General features: G+C 45.0%; 1 protein-coding gene across 6 annotated transcripts in view; it reads right to left on the reverse strand.

The window, feature by feature from the left end:
• The window catches only part of dntt (deoxynucleotidyltransferase, terminal), a 59,602-nt gene that overhangs the window by 22,640 nt on the left and 15,773 nt on the right, over positions 1-21,189 (reverse strand). For 3 of the 6 annotated variants that reach the window (XM_035606081.2, XM_035606077.2, XM_035606082.2), the window contains 7 exons: positions 18,091-18,162; positions 17,767-17,890; positions 15,450-15,582; positions 8,497-8,599; positions 3,714-3,743; positions 1,968-2,216; positions 1,522-1,605 (listed from right to left, as the gene is read on the reverse strand). In XM_035606081.2, coding sequence (XP_035461974.1) covers positions 1,522-1,605; positions 1,968-2,216; positions 3,714-3,743; positions 8,497-8,599; positions 15,450-15,582; positions 17,767-17,890; positions 18,091-18,162 — 795 coding nt within the window. The remainder of the gene's footprint in view (positions 1-1,521; positions 1,606-1,967; positions 2,217-3,713; positions 3,744-8,496; positions 8,600-15,449; positions 15,583-17,766; positions 17,891-18,090; positions 18,163-21,189) is intronic. The other 3 variants (XM_035606078.2, XM_035606080.2, XM_035606079.2) reach the window with 3 other exon arrangements.

Genomic DNA, 21,189 nt, shown 5'->3' on the forward strand with positions numbered 1-21,189 from the left:
TAGATGGAATCTAATCAGAGAATTACATTTGAAAAGTAAGAATGTAGACTTTTGCTCAGCAAATTACTTAAAAGGTTAATTGATTGTCAAAATTGCTGGCAATTCATGATCTGTCAATGAACTAATTAGCTCCGTGATCTATAGACATAGTGTTTAATGTTTACTGGCTTACTGAAAAGAAAAGAAATCCTTTTTTTTCCAAAATTCTAATGTTTTCGCTCTCACAATGGCACATCAATTGACAACAAAAAAAACGATGTCTAAGTAAACATTGCCTCTCAAACAAAGCTGTCACTATTTAATGTTTTATCGCTCTAATTTGCCTCATTTTCATGTTTCTGCAGATGTTGCGGAAACAAACACATAATGGCCAAAAGAGACTTGAATTTCTGAGTTTGGGGTCTGAGGGCCTGTTTCGAGGAAATGGGGCCAAGGGTTTGATGTTTGTCTCACTGTCTCATAGGTGTCAATCAGTCATGAGTATAAAAGAAGAGTGAGGTTGTTCAATTCCATCTGATCTACAGATGACTTGGGATCTAATTCCACGATTGTAAGTGACAATTTTGATTAGGAAAACGTCTCAAACCAATGTCTGCAGTTAATTTGCATTAAGTTGTATCGCATTCAGCTCAGACTCCCTTACTTGTTCTGTGCATGTAAACTAAAAAAAAATCACAGCCATCTGTCACCCCTGCCTCCGAGCTCATCACACCTGTTTTCAAAACAGATTTGTCACACACGGAAAAATGACTTCTCCGCGTGGCTAAAAATACATTGTGTGCCATGACTGAAGGCCTGACTTTGTCATAGGTTACCGTTTATGACAGCCCATATTTAACATTGCACTATTACCACCACTGCATGAGGCTTTCATCCACTAGATGAAGACACACCTAACCGCGGCTCCATCCCTCCTAAAGCCAATTACGTAGATGATTCCAACAAAGGTGAGGTGCGCCCAGACAAAACCTCATTAGCTCTAGCATTGTAGGCAAGCAAAGTGTAAATTGGTTCTTAAATTGCACAAGTTATGCTGCAAATACATTTACCAGCCTTTAGGGTGTGAATTTATACAACTGTGTAAGGTAAAATGTGGTTTATTTCATTTGGAAATGTGCAAGTTAACTCGCCGTTGCAATTCTCCTTACATCTATATGCTTGTGCTTTCACATAAAGGAACATTAAGAGGTGGGGTTTTTTTCACTCAACTTTGATTTGTGGTGTATGTGTGCATTTGGCCAGCGAAACCCTGCCCACCTCCCACTAAGCACTGTGCCAGGATTAAAAAGGTAAGTCATATGTATTAATATCTGCATCACATTTCATCAATGTGTGTTTAGGTATTTCTCTCTAGACCAAATAATTAATCCAGTATTGACTTACAGCACTGTGGTACATTTTTGTGTAAGCCACGCCACTATTGTACATATTTCATACTAGTAGAATAAATCCTGTTTTTGCAGGTTATCGAGTGACTGAGCAAAGAGTTCCTTGCTCTGCATCTAATGATGCACCGAGTACCTTGGTTTTGTCGTACAGGATGTGGTTGTCCAAACGCATCTGCCGTTCAAACCGCGCAAACCTCCTCAGGTCTCTCTCGAACTGCTGTGGAGGAGAAAGATCGACAGTCTGAAATCAAAGATCTGTTTTCATGTCACTGGACATGACTCTTTTTATATCACCAGAAAGAGGTATTTGGAAAGTGCATGCATTATTTTCTTTATAATTTTATTATAACTATTATTTTCATGTAATACAATTACATTTTTGTATATGTATCCAATTTCTGTCGAGGTGATATAGTTCTCTGACTTCGATGTTGTTCTTGTGCCCATGTAACATTTTATCACAGTTGGCCACACAATGAATTATTAATCACCACAGTAACTTGTAGCTTCTTTTTTTTCTACTCATGGACTGCACCTGCCACTACCTCACTCTCATTCAGTCTCTATAATCCTTCATACCCGGGAGCCTGTCCAGCCCAGTAGAGCGTAAGCGTAGCGATCCATAGGTGGCGACACCAGGTCCACGCGCACCGCCCTCCAGCCCCTGTGGTCTTCCGCGGCACTGTTGAGACCTCCCTCCACCTTGCTTCCCTTCAGCCGCAGGATCAGGAAGCACTTTGCAAAAAGATCCATAGCCTCAAATCTGAGGCTGGGAAGCTTGGATATATCAAAAGTGGAAGCCTGATAATCACAATACAGCAAAATGCCCTAGGAAAGGGAACAAAAAAAAAAAAAAGTATTATAAGACAAGACAAGACACACGCCAGTCTACAAGACATACTCTGTAACAATTGGACATGGACATGGACGTACTAAGTATGTTCACATCCAGTGTTATGCATCTGTTCAAATGTGATGTCATTTTCATTTTGGTACAGTTTCTTTGAAACCGTGTTGAAACTCCTGTATGATTTGTGGCCAAAAGCTGTACTTAACTGCAAGAGCCCTGTCACAGAGCAGCTCCCTCTTCCGTGATTCATTATGCGATCATTCATATTCACCCACACAGTTTCAGTGCTGTGATGGAGAACTGCAAGTCTTGCAATAGTTTTCTTGCTTTCCACGAGCACTGCAGCTTTCTTTAAAGTCTTGGAGATAAAAAGGCGTCTTAATTACAGGCCTGGGGGGCAATGAAAATGGTTCAGTCCAGGTTATGTTTCCGTAAGTAAGGTTGGATACTTGCCATCTTAAAATAGTGAGTGGAAGAATATCAATCAATCAGACAATCATATGCCCAGACTGACTACCATGCTATGAAATTTGGTAAGGACTGTGACTACTGTGTGAACATCTGCTGAGACTTGTCAGCAGTCTAATTTGAGCCTGGAGTGGTGAAAAAAAATAGCCAGTTTCGTGTGTTAGATCCAATAGAGAGATGAGCCTTCAGTCAGCCATAGTAGATGGCTGAAGCCCATTCCCTGGTAAATGGGTCCACTCCTTGGATAAGGGAAATCTCTGCCAAGTGAGATGTCAGTGTGTGTGCGAGAGAGAGGTAGAGAGGGCCACTGATGAGAAACAAAGCCGTCAGTGAGGAAAGAGGTGAAATGGAGTGTGTGTAAGAGAGTTAGAGAATGAAGCATTCAACCTGTAAGGGAAAGTAAGAAATAGGTGGACGAGTAGACAGCGGGAAAGACGGAAAAAGGAGGGAGGAGAAAATACAGTGTTTGTGAATTGATTTCCTCCAGGCCTCGCCCTGGTTGATTATGCTTCTCCCCGGCTGCAGCAGTGTTAAAATGATTAAGATTACAAATTGTCAATCTAATCCCAGGGCCCAGCATAATTGTTGGCAAACGACCCCCCCCCCCCCACCTCGTCGCCCATAAATCTGCCCCGCAATCCTTAAAGAGCAATAATTGGAGAAGCGAGTGCAGTGAGCAGCCGCTCTGCCCGTCCGGGCTGATGACTTAGGTTAATCATGAAACATCAAACACATTGTCAGCATGGCCCGAGTGGCCGCCACCAAGCCGTCCGGCCTGCCCGCCGCACCGCGCACGATACCAGACGAGGACGGCGTTTCCCAGAGGGCACCGACAGAAGGAGATGGAGAGAAATCCACGTTGGTGACGGGGAAGGACGGGGGAGTGACACACAGAAGGAGCAGATCTCAAAGAAATCTCCCGCCACCTCCTCACTCTTTCCTCATCTAATTATCTTCAGGGGTGGACCCGTTCGTCGTGCAATTGCAGGGCGGAAAAAATGTCTCACCTCCCGCTGCACCCGTGGACCGCTCTCCGTCTGCAATTACAGATAACCATTCAACCTTTCAATAATGGGCAGGGAGAGGGATTCTTTAAGTTCCCTTTACATCCTGTAATCGCTCAGCTAAAGGCAGTGACAGCTCCCACTTAGATAATGAGGCCAGAATGACAGCGTAGAAGCACTTAAACACTGACTAATCTGAAATGAAAATCCCCCCGAGCCACACTTCAGACAAGTTGTGGGAGAAGGTCTGCAACCCATCTCGTGCATTAGGCTGCAGATGTAGGTCACTTCACATTCTAATATTTCAGCAGATACCGTGTTTTGTCCCCTCCCGGCAGTTTCTTCCATCCTTGAATCTTATTGATGCCTTCAGAGAAAAGTATGAATGCGCTAAGGTGACAGTTGCACAGACCATTAAGTGCCCGAATATGGATGCCCTTCTTTCGATTCGATTTGCAGCCCTCCTGCCCGTATGCATGCTGTATCGCGCTGCTTTCTCTTACTCTTTCCCCCGCACTGTCTGACACGCGGGGGAAAATAAAAAAAACCGGGACGTCATGAAGTTCCCCGTCACAGCATCACCCGGGGCTGTTTAGCCCAATGGCGCTCTGTAATCATCTCGCACACAGCAGGTAATGTCAGCAAGCATCTGAGAGTAAGCTGATTCCACCAAAACTGTTTACAGAGGGAATTACAGAGGAGGACGGCGAGAAGATAATCTTTCCCCCCGAAGCTTTGCCTCTGCGTGCTGAAAGAAAAGAAGAAAAAAAAGTCAAGTGAACACGACTTTTGAAATTGTGATCTGAAGGCCGGGCCTTTTTTTTCCCCCTCTTTGAATATTTACCTGGGGTCTTCTCTTGAGAGAGAGAGCGCGACGAGTGGTCACAGTGGCCAACGCAGCCACCTGCATCGGCGGAGGATAAGCGCGAGGCACTTCGATCTCATCTGGCATTCTCTTTGACTCACAGGGAGAGAGACTTCAAAACCTGCCCTTCGAGGCGCAGATTAGCATGTGTTAGCCAGGACCATTTGAACTGCGCTTTGGCTTTGATTCGCGGCTTCGCGGGAATAAACGAGCGAGATCGCTGCAATTAAAGTGCAGCGGTTTGTGCGTCTGTTTGTGCATGTTCTCACTGTCAGTCAGAGTAGCTGAGCTGTATGGGCAGCGCCGTCTGAATCACTGATTCAACCAAAAGGGAAACCACATTGACCAATTGCAGAACAATCAAGCCGGAGCTGAATGCCATCGTGCTGGCAGCAACGCATTCACGACTCGGCCTTTGGAAAGAGCGGATGCAGTATTTAGAGACGGAGATGACGGATGGTGCAGGATGAAACGTGGCTCTCTCTGTCTTTCCGTTGCTATTACCAGGGCCAAGCTGAATCTCATCAGTCTGCCACAGAAGCTGGGGACTGACCTTGCCTTTGCCCCCGAGTTATGCTTTCAGTATATCAGCAGGAGGAAAGGGAGGCGGGGGGAGGAAAAATGATGAACCCGATTTCACAAGGACGTTTCTAGATGGATGTATTTTTAACTCCCTGCAGGCGGAAGAGGGGTGCTGAAAGGGTAGGTGGGGGATGGCAGGGGTACCCATGATATTAGGCCTGTGTGAAGACGTGGGGGGGGGGGGGGGGGGGGGGGGCGCCCGAGGGCCTCGATTGCAGATGACAAGGTTACACGACTTAAGAGGCAACCTCTGCTACCTCCACTTAATCATCGTCTCTTGTGTCCTCATCCCCGCAGACCAGTCCCCTCTCCATTCTACCCAGCCGGCAGAGAGGAAAGTGTCCGGTCGCATCACGCTCTCCCTCCTTCGGCTCCCAAAGCCTTTTTAACACCTGCCCTATCCGCCTAATTCACTGTCTCACGTCCATTCCACCCCCTCGTCCCCGCACGTTCACACACACTTTCACACCGTCACCTCGTTCCCTCTACCCATTGTGAATTGAAAGTGGCTGCAAGAGGTGAGAGCTTCCCGCGATATCGTAGGAGGTAATTATTATCAGGGTTTGGACCTCTGAAGGAGCGGAAGCGGGAGTGGAGGTGCAGACGGAGGAGGGGCTGAGGACAGAGGTTTTTATTTTTAAACCCAGCGATGACAAAAAAAACCAAAAAAACAAGCCGGCAGCTAGACGAGACAGCGTGGTCCTGCTCTTCAGCAAACCCCCGTCTCCTCTCATGACCATCTCCAGCTAGGCATTAATCTGATGGAGAAGAGTGTGTTGACAGAGGAGTGTCCTCCCACATGCACTTGTCCAGCACATTTTCTGTAAGTGATATTGTCCATAATGTATTTCCATTTGGCTTCGGAGATCCAGTTTTGCTGTAAGATGCCGTGTCATTATGCTCAGTGGAAACTGAGCTGTCTGCATGATACAAGATATTTCATTTGCACAAACAAGTGTGTGTACAATCCCTGACCCGCGCTGCACAGACTCTCAGGAGACCACCGTGAACTGCAAGGCTGTGCAACCAAATATCAGTGTTGTCACACGGACCTCGTTGGCTGTAGGTCTGACAGGCTCTATTTCAAAGAAAAATGTGGCATTGTCTGTATTTCATTAGGAATGAAGAGACGAAAATGAGTTTTGTCCTCTTACCCGACAATTTATCACAGTTTAAATGAGCTACATCATCAAAGTCTTATCTGATTTGGCTTTTGAGGCAGAAATCTGTAAAACTGATACAGAAATGTGTAACTTCAATTTTGACAGCATGGATATTCCTCTTTATTGGTTTACCTTCACAGTACATGCAGAATCCACAATAGGCCCTTGTTTTTTTTTACTAAATGAACAGTAAGCTTCAACTTAAGTGGAAATGGGGCTTCAGCAGTCTGCGTTATGTCTATGAAGTGGGTCTCTTACAAAATGACTGCCTTTTTAGAACAGTATTGCTGGTTTGTATTTCTATGGTCAGTGTTTCGCTGCCCTATTTGGCTTCTTCACACTGCTCAGGCTTCATACTATTTTTAGCCAAATTTGACAATACATTTTTTTTTTTTTACAAAATTATGGATTCAGGCCATCTTGTACAGCGCAGAGGAGGAATGATTACAGGGACCCACGACTCTTGCGTGTCTTGTGAAAACAATGTGTTGGTGAAAAATGGCACCGGTTAGCACATTATAATGTGGAGTGACACGAGGTGAAAAGACTCTTTTCAGATCTGACATTTCCACTTGTGACACTAAAATCCCGAGCGAGGTAAAAGTGCGACAGCATGTATAAATCTGAACCCACTGGACCCTCGTGATCAAGACCTCAGTTTGATGTAATTAGATAAACGTGTCTACAAGCACTGCGTTTTAATTGGACACTTCTGCAGCACATTGGCATTTGTCACATCACTGTGATATAAGCAGCAAATAATTAAACCATTAGCTGTGTGTAAACCTGTCATTAACATTGCCTGTTTTATCCCTCGCTCACACATTTCTTATGGTTCTCACTCTGCTTCGACCAGCTGCTAATCTGTCTCTCTTCTGTCTCTCATCCACATTTATCTTCTCCCTTTTCTCTCCCCTGTCCCATCAGTCTGTTTCACACATGTTCCATTAAAGGATCCATTTTCCATTAAGGGGTCTCCAGTGCTGACCATGGTCCTTGAAAGCCCAGGTAAAAGTTTTTTAATTAACGTCCCACATTTTTCCTTTATCATTCTCACTTGATTTGCTCACCTTTTCCCAATCTCTTTCAATTAAATCAGTAGAATCGCGACCGCAAGTTTTATGAAAAGAATGCTCTAAGTTTCCAAGGACTCGGTTCTGAATGACGGAAAAGTGTCAAACTCCATTTGATGCCTTGGATCAGCCAAACATGACAAATATACTGCAGTCAGTAACACAGTATGTCCTTCGGGCAAAAGGTATCGTAGCTTCTTCATATTTGCATCTAAAAAATCTTCCAGTATCCTACAGTGACAGTGAATGGAAGATTGACTTTCAGGTTTATGAGGCTTTTATGGTGCTTTCAATTCCAAATCACATCATACACAATGATCTCCAGGATGGTTTCCATCTTTTGTCATTTATGTCAAAAAAATGACAGCAAAGCATGGATGTCTCTGGCTTCCACTTCAGGGTTTTCAGTAGTAGTTACGTACTGGTTTTGGGTTTAGGCAAATGCAAAGATGCTCAGTCAAAATCGATCTCCTGGGTGCAGCAGTGAAAAGTACAAAAGGGGACGGGTTGTTGATTAATAAACACCCTCAGTCCGTCTCATCACTGACACATGAGAACAACAGCTCTACAAAAGGAACAAGGCTGCTCTGGGAAAATGTTAATGAAGATTGTGTCTTTTTATTAACTTTAAAGATGGAAACAAAAATAAAAAATAAAATGTTGGGGAAGCCATTATAAACCCACCTTTAACCTCATGATCAATAGTGTAATAAATTGACTGTCCATGTATTTTACGAACAGAAAAACTGGATGTAGTGTTGAGTTTCTTGTTAAAAGAAGACCGGTATTATGTCTTAGGCGGACCAGGTTTTCTTGGGGGGACTGATAGGATGGGATATGAAAAAACAGAAAGGGCCCAACAATTTAACTGTACACAGTGTAATGAAACATGTACTCTGTTATTTCCTCCGTCCAATTGGGACTTTGTAGTCACCTCACTCATCCACACAATACAATACAATAGATTCATCCACAAGTTGTTTTTCCCAAACTATAATTCAATAAACCAATTTCCATAAACATTTCATAAATAAAATGGAAAACACTCTACAGATCATCCTCATTACTTTCTTCGAGTAGAAAAAAAAAAGGAGCACACTTACGTCTTGTTTCAGTCGATCGATAATATCAGGTAGTAGACTCTTCTCCCTCCCCAGCTCTGGTGTGGTCACCAAAAAGTCGACATCGTGACCAAACTCCTTCCCCCTGGAGATAGAGACATATCGCTGTTACACACTCACACGTCCAGGGGGGGAAAGGAAAGAATCATTGTTCACTCACAGTCATTAAGTGATGAAGACGGAGCTATTAAAAGCATGAGCTAATGACGCTAGCATCGTCATTATTCAAACAAGTTCTTGAGTGCCTCAGATGTCAGAGCTCACTGCATCTTTTATGACAATCATGATTATTTAATTTTTTTTAACCTTTATCAGTGTCACAAAGCAGACCAATGTGGGACCCGACCGGTCTTCTACAGTGCATTTTTCTCTGTCAGCACAACTGCGGGCAAGGGGGGGGGGGGGGGGGGGGGCTGTAAGCGGTTATCAGGTGATTATCAGGCAAGAACAGATACAATGAAAAGCTCAGCAGGGAACTGCTGCATGTGCCGAGGAGTCGTACACAACGGGCATATCAAAGCTTTTGTCTGGATTCATCCTTCTGAATCCGTTACAACGCACAGTTTTTTCAAAAACATTCCAGTTCGTCAGGACTTTGTCTCTTCCTGAAGGTTCAGCTCCTGGATTAATCTCTTCACACACAATGGGTTAGAAATATGACTTGGTTAAAGCCGCTTCATCATTTCAGGCTTGAGGTTAGATTTCTTTTTTTTTTACTGTAACAGTGATAGAATTCATTGAAGTGTACATGAATACTTGCTGCATCTCTGTCAAACCACCTTTTGAAAATTTGGATTTGTTGTGAAGTTTGACGCCAGACTGTCCGGTCATGAAGTGTTTTCTCACAACCATCAGAGCAGAAAACTACACCATCATTGAGGTTGCAAAGAAAAACACTGTAGTGCCACAGAGGATGGGCTAAGCATAGCTTGTGGCGCAGCACTGTCCACTAACACAGTGCCAAAATCAATATCGCCTCTGTGAGCAGCCTATTTCCTACAACCGGCGACTGAGAGGACAAGAGAACGGATTTGCCATGAATAAATTAGTTTACGACAGCGGTGCACTAAATTTGAGCACACGAATCGGTATAAATGAATTTGTTTATCCCATCTGCATGATGGCTGACTGCAAAATGTAGGCACATGTCTGCACACACAGCTCAGCTTGTCGAGCAGCTGTTCCAGGAGGCCGCACGAGCACCTCCATAACACCCGCATCTGCGGTTACACTAAAAGACACCGGGAGTTGGGAGCTACTGTAGCAGCAACAGCTTGCCAGCACACTGGCATCCCCTGCACTGCAGGAGGCAGCTTTGAAGAATAGAAAGTCACAGGATGGTAATCGCACGCCATTCGCAGAAACTCGGGACAGTTCTCTGCTATACATACGGCTGATCCCTCAAAAGGTGGAAGCAAGGAGATGCTGACTCTCTGGATGCAATGTATTGCTCCATCACGATCTGTAACCTCTGACGGCACAATGTCCAGATTCTACACGCCAGAAGTCGTTTTCACAAAGGAATGTTTGGTCTCAAAATATATACCATTAAAAAAATTGTGCTTTGAAGGTCATAAGAGCAGCTGATTTGATTGGCTGTCACTGAAGCCCACTTTGACTCCACCTGCTGATAATGAATTCCTCCCACTACTGATAAATCCAGCCACTTCCAGATCGGACCGTGCTGTGCCAAGATTGCACATGCATCTCCGGTCAGCACACTTGCAAAACAGCAGTTGGTGACACCCTCCCGTTACCACACAGCTGAGCTCCTGTGCATTTCTGCTGACGGTCACATTCTTGAAAATATCATAAAGTTTTGTGGAATTTTTTCTGTGAAGTCTCAATAATTTAGACGACCAAAGAAAACGCTCCTTTTTCTTTTTCTGTTTTCTTTGAGGTTTGGTACTATGTGCGTGTTGGCATTTGAGCAAGACATCAGGAAAATGATGGCGTAAAAAAATAAGCGGTGACAAACGCACGTAACTTTTCCAAAGAGTAAATGCGACAGTGAATACGTCTGTGTTTGAGCCCTGTGATAGACTGGCCACCTGTCTTTCACTCGTGGCATACAGGCTCCAGGATGACTCAAACAGCAGTCAGATGGAATGATGAAAAGTAACAGTGGGTCCCTGTGATGATAGTAACCCACTAACACAGCCTCATATGGCAGGTTTGCAGCAAACAAACAACCAGAGCTGAAGTCGCTCCCTCAAATGACAGAAGCTCAAAGCCTTTGTGTGTGATAGGTGTTTGTAATTTATTTGTGTTTTTTCTCTTATCGAATTCCAAAAGGTCCAGCGGCGAGTGCAGTCCACTCTTGTCGGAGAAAGACGAGACTCCCCTGGTGGTGTCTGCTAGCCTCGTACCATAGACTGAATTTAAAAATGGACATCATCATTTAGCATCATCTGATACATCCATTATGCTCCTTACTTGACAAGAGTTACTTTGAGGCGTCGGCCTATAATCCCTTTGTTCCCAACTTTGACAAACTAGAATATCTTAGTATTCGTTGGTGACACAACGCAGAAACAGTGAAAGGCCTACGCCGGCACTACCGGCCAAAAGGTCGGGCATCATTTCAAACTGACCCGGCACCCACTCGCTCACCATTTGATAAGCGATGGCAAAGTCATGCGACTGACCACAAAGCGAAAAATGACAGCGAATGCTGTGGGTGATGTGGCTCCGGAGACGCCTCGGCAGCCGCGAAGCTCCGTGTTTGATCGCTTTTTCCTTGCCGCCTCCAACAAACGAGAGACGGTAGCGAGAGAGAGAGAGAGAGAGAGAGAGAGAGGGGGGAACATTAGAGGAACGGAGGGAGGCGTGAATGGCTTGTGGGAAAGCTTCAAAGGTCACCGTGGCTAATTCTGGGAGCAAGGAAGTATTAGAAAGAACAGCCATTAGAGCTCCACCAGGCATGATAATGTTAACGGTTAGCGATAGTGGCAAAGAGCGTGTACCCCTGTGGCACTAACGGCCTGTGCCTGGCTTCCAGGTTCACTCGGCAGATGGTGCTTTAGTCACAGTTATTTCATTTGCGCTCTGACTGGGTGTCATTTATTCTCTTTCTGAATTAATAGGTAGGAGGGCTCACTTTTTACACTTGCATTAATACTCAGAGGGGTGGGGGGGGGGGTTTTGTGGGCCTTTGTGTGAAAAGTTTACACTTTAATCAGTTGGCTGGTTGACACAGCTATTTGAGAATGCATCGCAGGATCCCATCTGCTGAACGAGCAGCTTTCCTCCAGCGCGACTGACTGGCAGGGCCCGAGATTCCGACAACACTTCCAGCTTCTGCGGGGCCACTCGAGCCGCTGAGTGAATCTCGCCCGCTGGCCTCTGCTGCGCTGGCAAAACCCACTCGAGTGCGCCGCATGTACGCGTGTGCTATGAATAGGGGGGGGACCCACAGCGGGAGAGAGAAGGGGAGAGCATCAGCATAAATTCAGTTTACCTTCAATCAGCAGTAAAACAAACCAGTGTGGTTGCGCGTGAGAGGCTTACGCGGGAATCAATGATTCTTTGAGGAGAAGACGCCGTGGATTTGCACTTTTTCCCGGCACCTCGCCGAGCGCGAGTACGTGTCGGCCCCGTGCCTCCTCTGATTCAACCCCCTTCAGCGGAAATTAGACGACACCATGTCAGGCACATTCTCTCCGGCAAAGAGGGTGTTTTTTCTTCTTCCTCTGTGCCTCTAATGGTGCACCCTCAAGACACTGTTTTTATTTAGCATTAGGCCTCCCACTCCTGTCAGCGGGTGATATGGCTGAGAAGACTCAGCGGAAAATATTAGCTTTGATGGAGCGTGCACACAGCAACGCCGCCCGCGTTTGTAAGTTGTTGTTTTTTTTCCCGTCAAGTGCAACACAGGGCAGTAGATCTATAAATGCCTGGTGTGAATTGAAGCCGTCGACTCTTTCATTGTGCGAGAAAAAAAAAAGTTTCATTATTAAATGCTTCTGCACAAAGCCTCTAAAATATACATTTTATTTACAAATTTGTGTGGACGACAGTGCGACATGTATGAATAATACAGATCAGGGGAGTGTTGCTGCGAGTGGAAATTTCACGGTATGCCTTCATCTGCAGGAGGGACGGAGTGCAACGGCAGATAAAAGTAACTGGTCTGTTCGCCGTCTATCTCGGTTGACGTCAAAGTTCTGCCAATGCAGAACCAGCAGGTGATATTCGGGGATAAGCAATGGGCGCAAAAAAAACTACACGCGCGGGCTGTGGCCCACTGTCAGACGGCATGCTTTGCTCTCTCTCGCCTGCAAGCTGATAATGGAGTTGGCTTAAAAAGCACGACACCCTGAACCAAACTGACAGGGATTACTTCTCTCAATTGCCGTTCAGGGGGAAACAATGCAGCGGGACTCGGCCCCAGTCTGAGGATTGGAAAGCTGACACCATCGGGCCCCTCATCAGTGTCACTTTGAGTCGTGTTCCAGACAATCTGATGTTAAATAAGATCCACAGCGGGGACTTCACACTCGAAATGAAAGAAACCGCGCTCGTCTGACACCGCGTGAGCCTTTCACAAACGGTGGTGATAGAAGGTGCAGTTTTTAAAGACTAATCTATTTTTAATCCCCCGCCCTCCCCGACAAAACCGCTTTAAGACTCGTCACCCGCCTTCCACAGCTGTCCTTTCAATGAGGATCATGTCAGTGGCATCAACAAATCCTCGCCATGTTGCTCCCTCCAAAGTGGATGACGGCTCGAGTTTTACTGGAGAACGCCGCTTATTTCATGAAACTTTGGGGAGACGAGTTCTGGGTTTTTTTTTGTGATCAGCCAGAGCCCGGTACATCTATTTAAAGAGGTACAGAGTATATACAGTGTGTGTTTTTGACAAGGGCTATCGGCTGGAAAGATGAAGCTAATGAGAGACTCTGCATCAGGCTGGAAATTATAGGTAATTAAATGGAGCTTTGACGGGACTTTAGAAGTGAACATTTTCAAATATGTCACACTGAAGAGAATTAGTGGGTTATTAGTGGTGCTGCTGGCATCTCGGAGAGCAAACGCGCTATTCATGTGTAATAGACATTATATCGCCTCCCACAGTGTTTGAAACAGTTGTCTGGAGAATCAGCTTTCTCAACACGACAAAGGTAAAATTATTAAATTACTTACTTACTGAATGATGATGTACAAGTCATCCTTTCTTCAATTGCAGCCCTGCATGAATCCAGCTAGGTCTCACATAATATTCCCAGAGTCTGCACCAATCACGAGCCATTGTAAATGTCTGAGTTCGCCATAAACATTCTCTCACAGGCCCTTTAGACTTTGCAGCAGACTCCTGTCCCATAAATCCCGCGCTGTTCCTCCCCTTCAGTTCTTGATGTTAACTATCCACGATGCTCCAATCTCTTTCCTCGTCTCTTTCAACTCATTTTCCTCTTGAGAAGCGGTTATTTACATAATGAGCCATCATTCCAGCTGTCATGTGTATCCTTTCAAAGATTAGAGATATTGGATTTTTTTATTGTTTTTTTTTCTCCATGTCTTGTTTGATGCCATCATTACTTTGTGGACGAATTAAATATAGACCATGATCCAGACACTGAAGTTAGATGATGTAGCTGTTGAGAGGAGATGTTCTTGCTCACATTACCCACTGGTTAGTGGGTTAAGTTTCCAGGATTATCCCTGTATGACGTTGTGTAGCTGCTCAGTTCCCTGAAATGAGTTTTCCCTCTTTCCTTTTGAACACCACAGGCGCAGCAGAGAGCGACCTGCTCCTCTGGGAGCGCCCGGAGACGAGCTCCCCTCGCTGGCGCCTGCCACCGTCCTACCTGCGTGTCTTCGGTGGTAACCTTTAATCGGCACTTCTTTGGGTTTTCCCAGCATTTATATTTTGTGTTTGGGTTGCAAGTGCGTGTCTGGTGCTGGTGTGTAGTGAGGCTGCTCACCACCTTCGGTGACTGCACTCCACTCCCCAGTGTCCACTACAGATTACTGTAGTAATTGTCCTTGTGGCTAACGACACATGTGCTATTCAATACTTCAGAGAAATAATTGGGACAGAACTTAAATTGCAAAAAAGTCTCATATATCCACAGTGCTGTTTATTTAACCTACTTACTGTGAAAGGTCTGTCTATGATCATTTTGTACCGGACAAACTAGAATATGTCAGAACGCAACAAACACAGAAAAGTGAAAGTTTCATAAAATAAAAATAGATATTTCACTCACATGTAAGGCTTGGAGCTCAGGCACTATTAAAGACCATGAGCTTAAGCCGAGGCAGCTCCGTCACCCCTGCTGGGAGGCAAGCGCCTGTCCTTACTGCCAGGCTGCTTTTGAATTATTTACCGCACACGCCACTGGTCATGGCTGGATCTCTACGACACCAGACAGCAGAGTGCCCCACACTCACTCAGACTCAAAGCGCCGCACATTTGGAAGGAAAAAAAAACGAGCAGCACAAAGAGCTGGCAACGGAGAGAGGCAGCGGCTGTGAACAAACAGTCACACTCAGTAGGTAGCTTTACAAGAGCACTCACCGTGGGCGCCGAGATTGACAATGTAATGCATCCCAGCGTCTTAATGCAAAACGTGAACGAGCTGCGCACTCGTGTTTCCAACTTTTATGACTGAGCGCAAAGAGCCCATGATAACATGCAGTGTTAAATGTCAAATGAATCCACTTTATTTACTAATCATTAACAACAGGAGGATGCATTTAGGTGCAGCTATACTCAGGCATCTAACCATGCACGCACGCGCTCAGTGACATCCACGGTGTGACTGCAGTTAGTAAGAAATTGCCACAAAAGGGGTTCACGCAGAGCCTCCTCTAATATCTTTGCATTCCCCTGTGCATAACCAATATGAGGTTAACAATAGTGGAAAAAGGAAGTGCTGTTCTGTTTCAACCACCACGTCAACGCTGAAAGGAGGCGACACATTTTGTACCTTCGAAAGCCACCCGTCAGTGCCAGTACGGCGTCCGGTGTGATCGCATGGACAGCTTCGTCAATAATGTTCCCAAGGGCCCGGGCCTCTGCCTTGCTGACAGCCCTGGAGATGTCTTTATAATGCAGAAAACCTGCAGGGAAAAAGATCATGTGGTTATTAGTCTGGCAGTCAGCCATCAATCATTGCACGTTTGCTCTAGGGAAGCGAGGAGTCATGGTGAATTAAAAGTAAGGTAACGTGTGATGTGCTGGAGGACGGGGCGGGGGGGGGGGGCTCCTCGGTGCACGCCTGCTGCAGACACAGGGGGATTGCAGCCACTGTAGCGACAGAGCTGAACTCTGATTTATGGATTGATGGTATCTTGTTGATTTCATGCATCTCACTTTGTGTTTTCTCATTTTTCTGTGCTATATAAAAAGCATCAATTTCCTTGTCTCTCCCTTAGAACAGACACAGCTACACAACCATGATATTTCTGTCTGTGCAGCAGTAAAACAAATGGGATGATTCATGTTTTTGCTCTTTTAAGATTTACACGATACAGTGGCGAGATCGGGGGACAAACACATTTTCCATGTCAAAAAAAAATAAAAAATAATCTGATTATTTCTCAGCACGGAGCGGGGACCGCACCGTTCCCTGTGATGGATTATGACCAGTTTGATGAAGATGTCTGTCAGCATAACACATTATCCGATGGAGTTTCAAACTGAATGGGAACCCATGAGAAGAGTGATATAATGTTTTGCCACAGTACAGTATTTGCATATGGTAGCATCCTCAGCAGCAGAAGAGGTAGAGAAACGATGCCGACAAATGAAAAGCTGCACATCAGTGTTAACCACATACCGTTTGTTTGTTAAACGCCCTGTGGGATCCGCATCGCTGACAACAATTGAAGCCGATTTCTTTTCTGCAAGTCTTGCTGCGCCTGTGTCGCTGTATTTTTGTTCACTCAGCTGTTCCTTTCAGGTTTGAGCATTGCATCCCCGCAGAGAATAATCACTGCACATATACTCTTAACTAGAACTTTAGTTTCCATCCGTTTTTGGTTTTTTTTAACAAATCCATTACATGTTTGTCCTTAGCAATGCTAGTGGCATGGCTCTAGGGATGGCAACGTATGGCGTGTCCACCACTTTGCTCCAGATTTACAATAAGATTCTGTACACACATTCGCAGGTTAACAGAAGATGAAGCACAGAGACTCTGGTGACTTCCCCTCCTGTGACAGCAGCAGCTTGAAGTTTGTGGTCCAGACTGAATTTGTCTCACCAGCCACTTTTCATCCAGTGCCATCGACGGGTCGTAATTTCAAGCAACCAACACCAAAATGAACGACATTTGTCATCCACCTCAGTGCTAGTTACGGAACGCTAGCCTGTTCAACACGGAATGTGGCCTGTAGCGGTGGTAAAGGATGATGCAAAAACCGTTGGTACTGTACAGAAAGGACAGCAAGTGCCATTATAATGTGCTTAAATGTCAGTAACACTAAGAGTCAACAGCCATGAGAGCTGAGCTGCCGGTGATGGACGGCTGGAGTGCACAGCACAGCAGTGCTTTGAGCTAAATGCAAACTAACAGCACTTTTTACAAAGTACAACTGAGGCTGATGGCAATGTCATAAGTTTTTTTATGGTATTTGGTCATAAACCAAATTACTGGACAAATTTAAATTCTGGCCTAATGATAGATGGTAGATTAAAAATTGAAGGGATCCCCAAACTTATTACAATCCCTCCTGGGGCGGGGGATTGTAATAGCTGTTGACCAAAATTCACTGACAGCCATAAATGTCCACTGCATGGTGACGCTGGAGGACAGGCCAGGAGGTCAGCAGAATGCATCCTCGGGTGATCGTGAATGTCTGAAGTATTGTGCAAATCCGCCAACTAGATATTTACCGGGATGAGTAAAACCTTTGAAATTCCGTTGGCAGCCTCGCATAGCCTTTTGCTTTCATGGTCCGCTCTGCCCAGCTGATTGATGAGCGCCAATTCCACAGAGAGCGGTACCATTCACAGTCACTATCCATTGATCCTTATTGAAAAATACCCCTGCTCCTTTTTGCATTAAGTTTTCTCGCTGTAAACTCCCTGCTGGTCACGTCTCATCTCCCTTTAGAGAAAACACATTACAGCTATACCCTCAAAAAAACCCAAAAAAAACTCTTTTGGGACCAAAAAAACAAACTTCAGATGATACGCAGGCCTCCCCGGAGACATTTTTTTAAGGAAGAGTACTTGAGTTGTATTTCTAAGTCTATCATTTGTGGAGTGGCAGGGTGGAGAAGGGCGACGTGTCGATGTACCAGTTTGTTGCATCCGGTTGAGATGAATGCTGGGCTCCGTCAGAATGTCGCTGAATGAGCGCAGCCCTGCGCGGTACCACTTCTCCGCCGTCTTAGGTCCAACCCCAAACACACTTGTGAACAGCTGGCAGGAAACGAGGTAAGGACATAATCAAGAAGACATGCTCCGGAATGACAGGCTCTTCTCCGAAGGGGTTAGCGTTTAAAGTTTTGAAAAATAGCTTCGTGTGCTGAAGAGATACCGAATGCCGATCAGTCCCACAGCCATTTCAAAGCGCCACAATGGAGAGAGCGAAGAAACGGAGGTGTTGTTCTCCTACTGACCTTCAGTGTTTGATACCTTTCATCGGAGAGTATTTTCTCAACTTCAAACGAACGGCCACATTGAAGGATATCCTGCAAAACATAAAAAGCAGACGATTAAACAAAAAAACCCACTGTTGATGTCAGCATCTGCGTGTTTCCCACTCGGCTCCTGTTCCCTCAGCCATTAACAAATGGTCCAAATTGCTGCGCCTTTTAAAACGGTTTCCACTTAAATCAGGTGTCCTCATTTCCATTTCTTTTCAAGGAATAATGACTTTGTTGTTGTGAAGCTCGGGATTAATGCTGATTTTATGGCATTCATAAAAAAAGCCCAGGGTAATGTTTTCCCCCAGTTCTTTATTGTTTGATCTGAAACAACTTTGTTCAACGTTTAATTGTCTGCCTTTCTCAGCAGAGCACCGGCAATTTGCCGGTCACATCTTAACTGTCCTCATTATGTGAAGACGTAAAATCAGACAGCAGTTAGCGTGTTAACACAGGCCATGATCCGTGGGGAAAGTGGCGTTGAAGATGAGCCTGCATGTTTGTGTTTCACACTGTGTATCCGTGTGCATTTTCTCGGGCCAGCGTATGAGGCGATGACGATCTCGTTTCAATGAACCAGCGCACCTAAGATCCAGACTGTCAGTACAGTGCAGATTAAAGCAGCCTTCACTGCTCAATGATGCATCCACCCGTCCACCTCGGCTTTTCAACCCTCAGGCTGAGGCCAACCTCAAACGCAAGGATAATTCTTCAACACACTCCCTGCTCGGGGGAAGATGACACACACACACACACACACACACACACACACACACACACACACACACACACACACACACACACACACACACACACACACACACACACACACACACACACACACACACACACACACACACACACACACACACACACACACACACACACACACACACACACACACACACACACACACACACACACACACACACACACACACACACACACACACACACACACACACACACACACACACACACACACACACACACACCAGTAGGTTTGTATCTTCTCCTCACTTTGGATGTTCAGTCAACGGCGAGCGGCTCGGTCGCCGTTGACAGTGTCACTCCGATGTTCAAAGGCACATCAGGCGTTTTGTTTTTACTCTGTTCGGTTTCATTTTGTGTTTCGTGTCGTGTCATCTCCTTGTCTTGAGCCGCGATCCGCTCAAAGAGACAACCTAGCCCAAAAACACCCACAAAAAAAACCAACCCTCGCTGCTGGGCGAACGTATGAGTCACGTAGGAACGACAACAGGGAGAGAGGTCATTCACAGGCAGTCCAAATTGGCCTCTCTGGTACATTTAAGTTATTTGGTTTAATAACTCAGCCTCAGCGGTGAGAGATGTGACAGATTTTGAAGCCTGCACTGAAGTCCGCTGACACATTAGGCTTAATGTGTCAGCGAGTTGGACTGCAGGGCTCACCTTGTTCTCCGACAGGGATTCAGCTTTCTCTCCAAGCAAACATTTCTCGACACTTCCCCTGACAACCTGCCACGATTTCTGCCCTGAGCTCGACATAGGTGATGGGATGATTGCCCAGCGACCCAATAAGACTCCCTTTTTCTCTCTCAACAGACGAGGTAAATTTGTGTGATGCCTGTCAAGTGCGTGTGCTCACGGTTGAGCATCTGTGTGGCAAGTTTTGTTGGCGCGTCTGCCTGGGACTTGGAATTTCAAAACTATTCTTGATATCTTTTTGAAAGATTGAACTCAATGTTATTTCTTTATTATATTTTTTTTAAACCTTCAATACCTCATGGCAAATGTGTTCTGCGAGATGAAATTCCACTTCGATGTCCAGAGAGCACATCTGTGCCGATTGGTAATGTTGGAAGAAGATTCAGCGACACTCTTCTTGATGGATGTTAACAAAAAAAACTAAAACTTAAAGAATACTGCACCAATAACATTTCTTTAAGGAAAAAAATAGTTCATGCTTCTCTAGCATAAAAATTAGTTGGAAAAAAATATTAAAAAACTGTGCCTATATGTTGATTACACCCCCCGCCCCCCCAAAAAATCTCCCCAGCTAGCCCGAGTTACATTCAGATAAGACTTAGATAAGATACATTACATCGATGTTTCCTCGTTGTCAGAGATCCTGAACCACGGACCAAGTCCTCGTCACTTCAAGCCACATCTGCCTGCCTCCCGCTGTGCTCACTCCAACCTTAATCATTCCCCACACCACCAGTCAAGCTCAGGCCCGCCTGCCTACAACCGCCCATCCACAATTATTAATAAAAGCCCTCTTCTTATTCACCAGCGGTCTCTGGGTCCTAAACAAGATCCTGCGAACGTAACACATAGATATATGGCTCTGAAGGCCATAGTCATGGTTTCTTTTACTGTCAACAAGTAAGAGCTCAATACTTTCTGACTCTGAAGTCACAAATATATGTCAGTATGGAAATATATTAATGTGGAGTGTTATACATATAGCCACAGGCTGGATGTGTTCTAATACTCTCGTAACCAACGTGTGAAGACTAGCTGTCTTGCATGCTATTTAGAACCAACCACAACCGGAATTTAATCACGTGTGTTGATATACGACGTTACCACGACGTTCAACCATATTGCAGCAACGTTAAATATATGAACTGTATACTAGGGGCTTTGCCTTAAACTACTATTATAATAATAATATAATATACTGTAATATTATAGTCCATAAAGGTCATGGCCTACAGCAACATTAAAACAGCCATCCTACTCTTTTTTTACTTGCGCTCAATAATCACATCACTTATATTTTGCAATACTGCTGAGCCTTTTTTTTTTATTTTCTCCTATATTTACATCGACTTCCTCCCTTCAAGGCCAAGGCTCTGGTTTTAGACCATTTCACAACAGGATGAAGTCTAGTTCAAGAGACCAGAATGTTAATCCATTACAGTAAACACTGCATCGGTTACAGTTTCCGAGCAGGGACTCATTAAAAAAAACACATAAAATCAAACACAGATGAAAAAAAAAAAATAGCATCCGTAGAATGTTGTGAGAGGATGACAAGAATTTAGCACTTTCATGCATTAGAAAAAAGTTTGTTGATCGCTCCATT

Source organism: Scophthalmus maximus, chromosome 10 (assembly GCF_022379125.1).
Source record: "Scophthalmus maximus strain ysfricsl-2021 chromosome 10, ASM2237912v1, whole genome shotgun sequence".
In the NCBI taxonomy this organism is placed as follows: Eukaryota; Metazoa; Chordata; class Actinopteri; order Pleuronectiformes; family Scophthalmidae; genus Scophthalmus; species Scophthalmus maximus.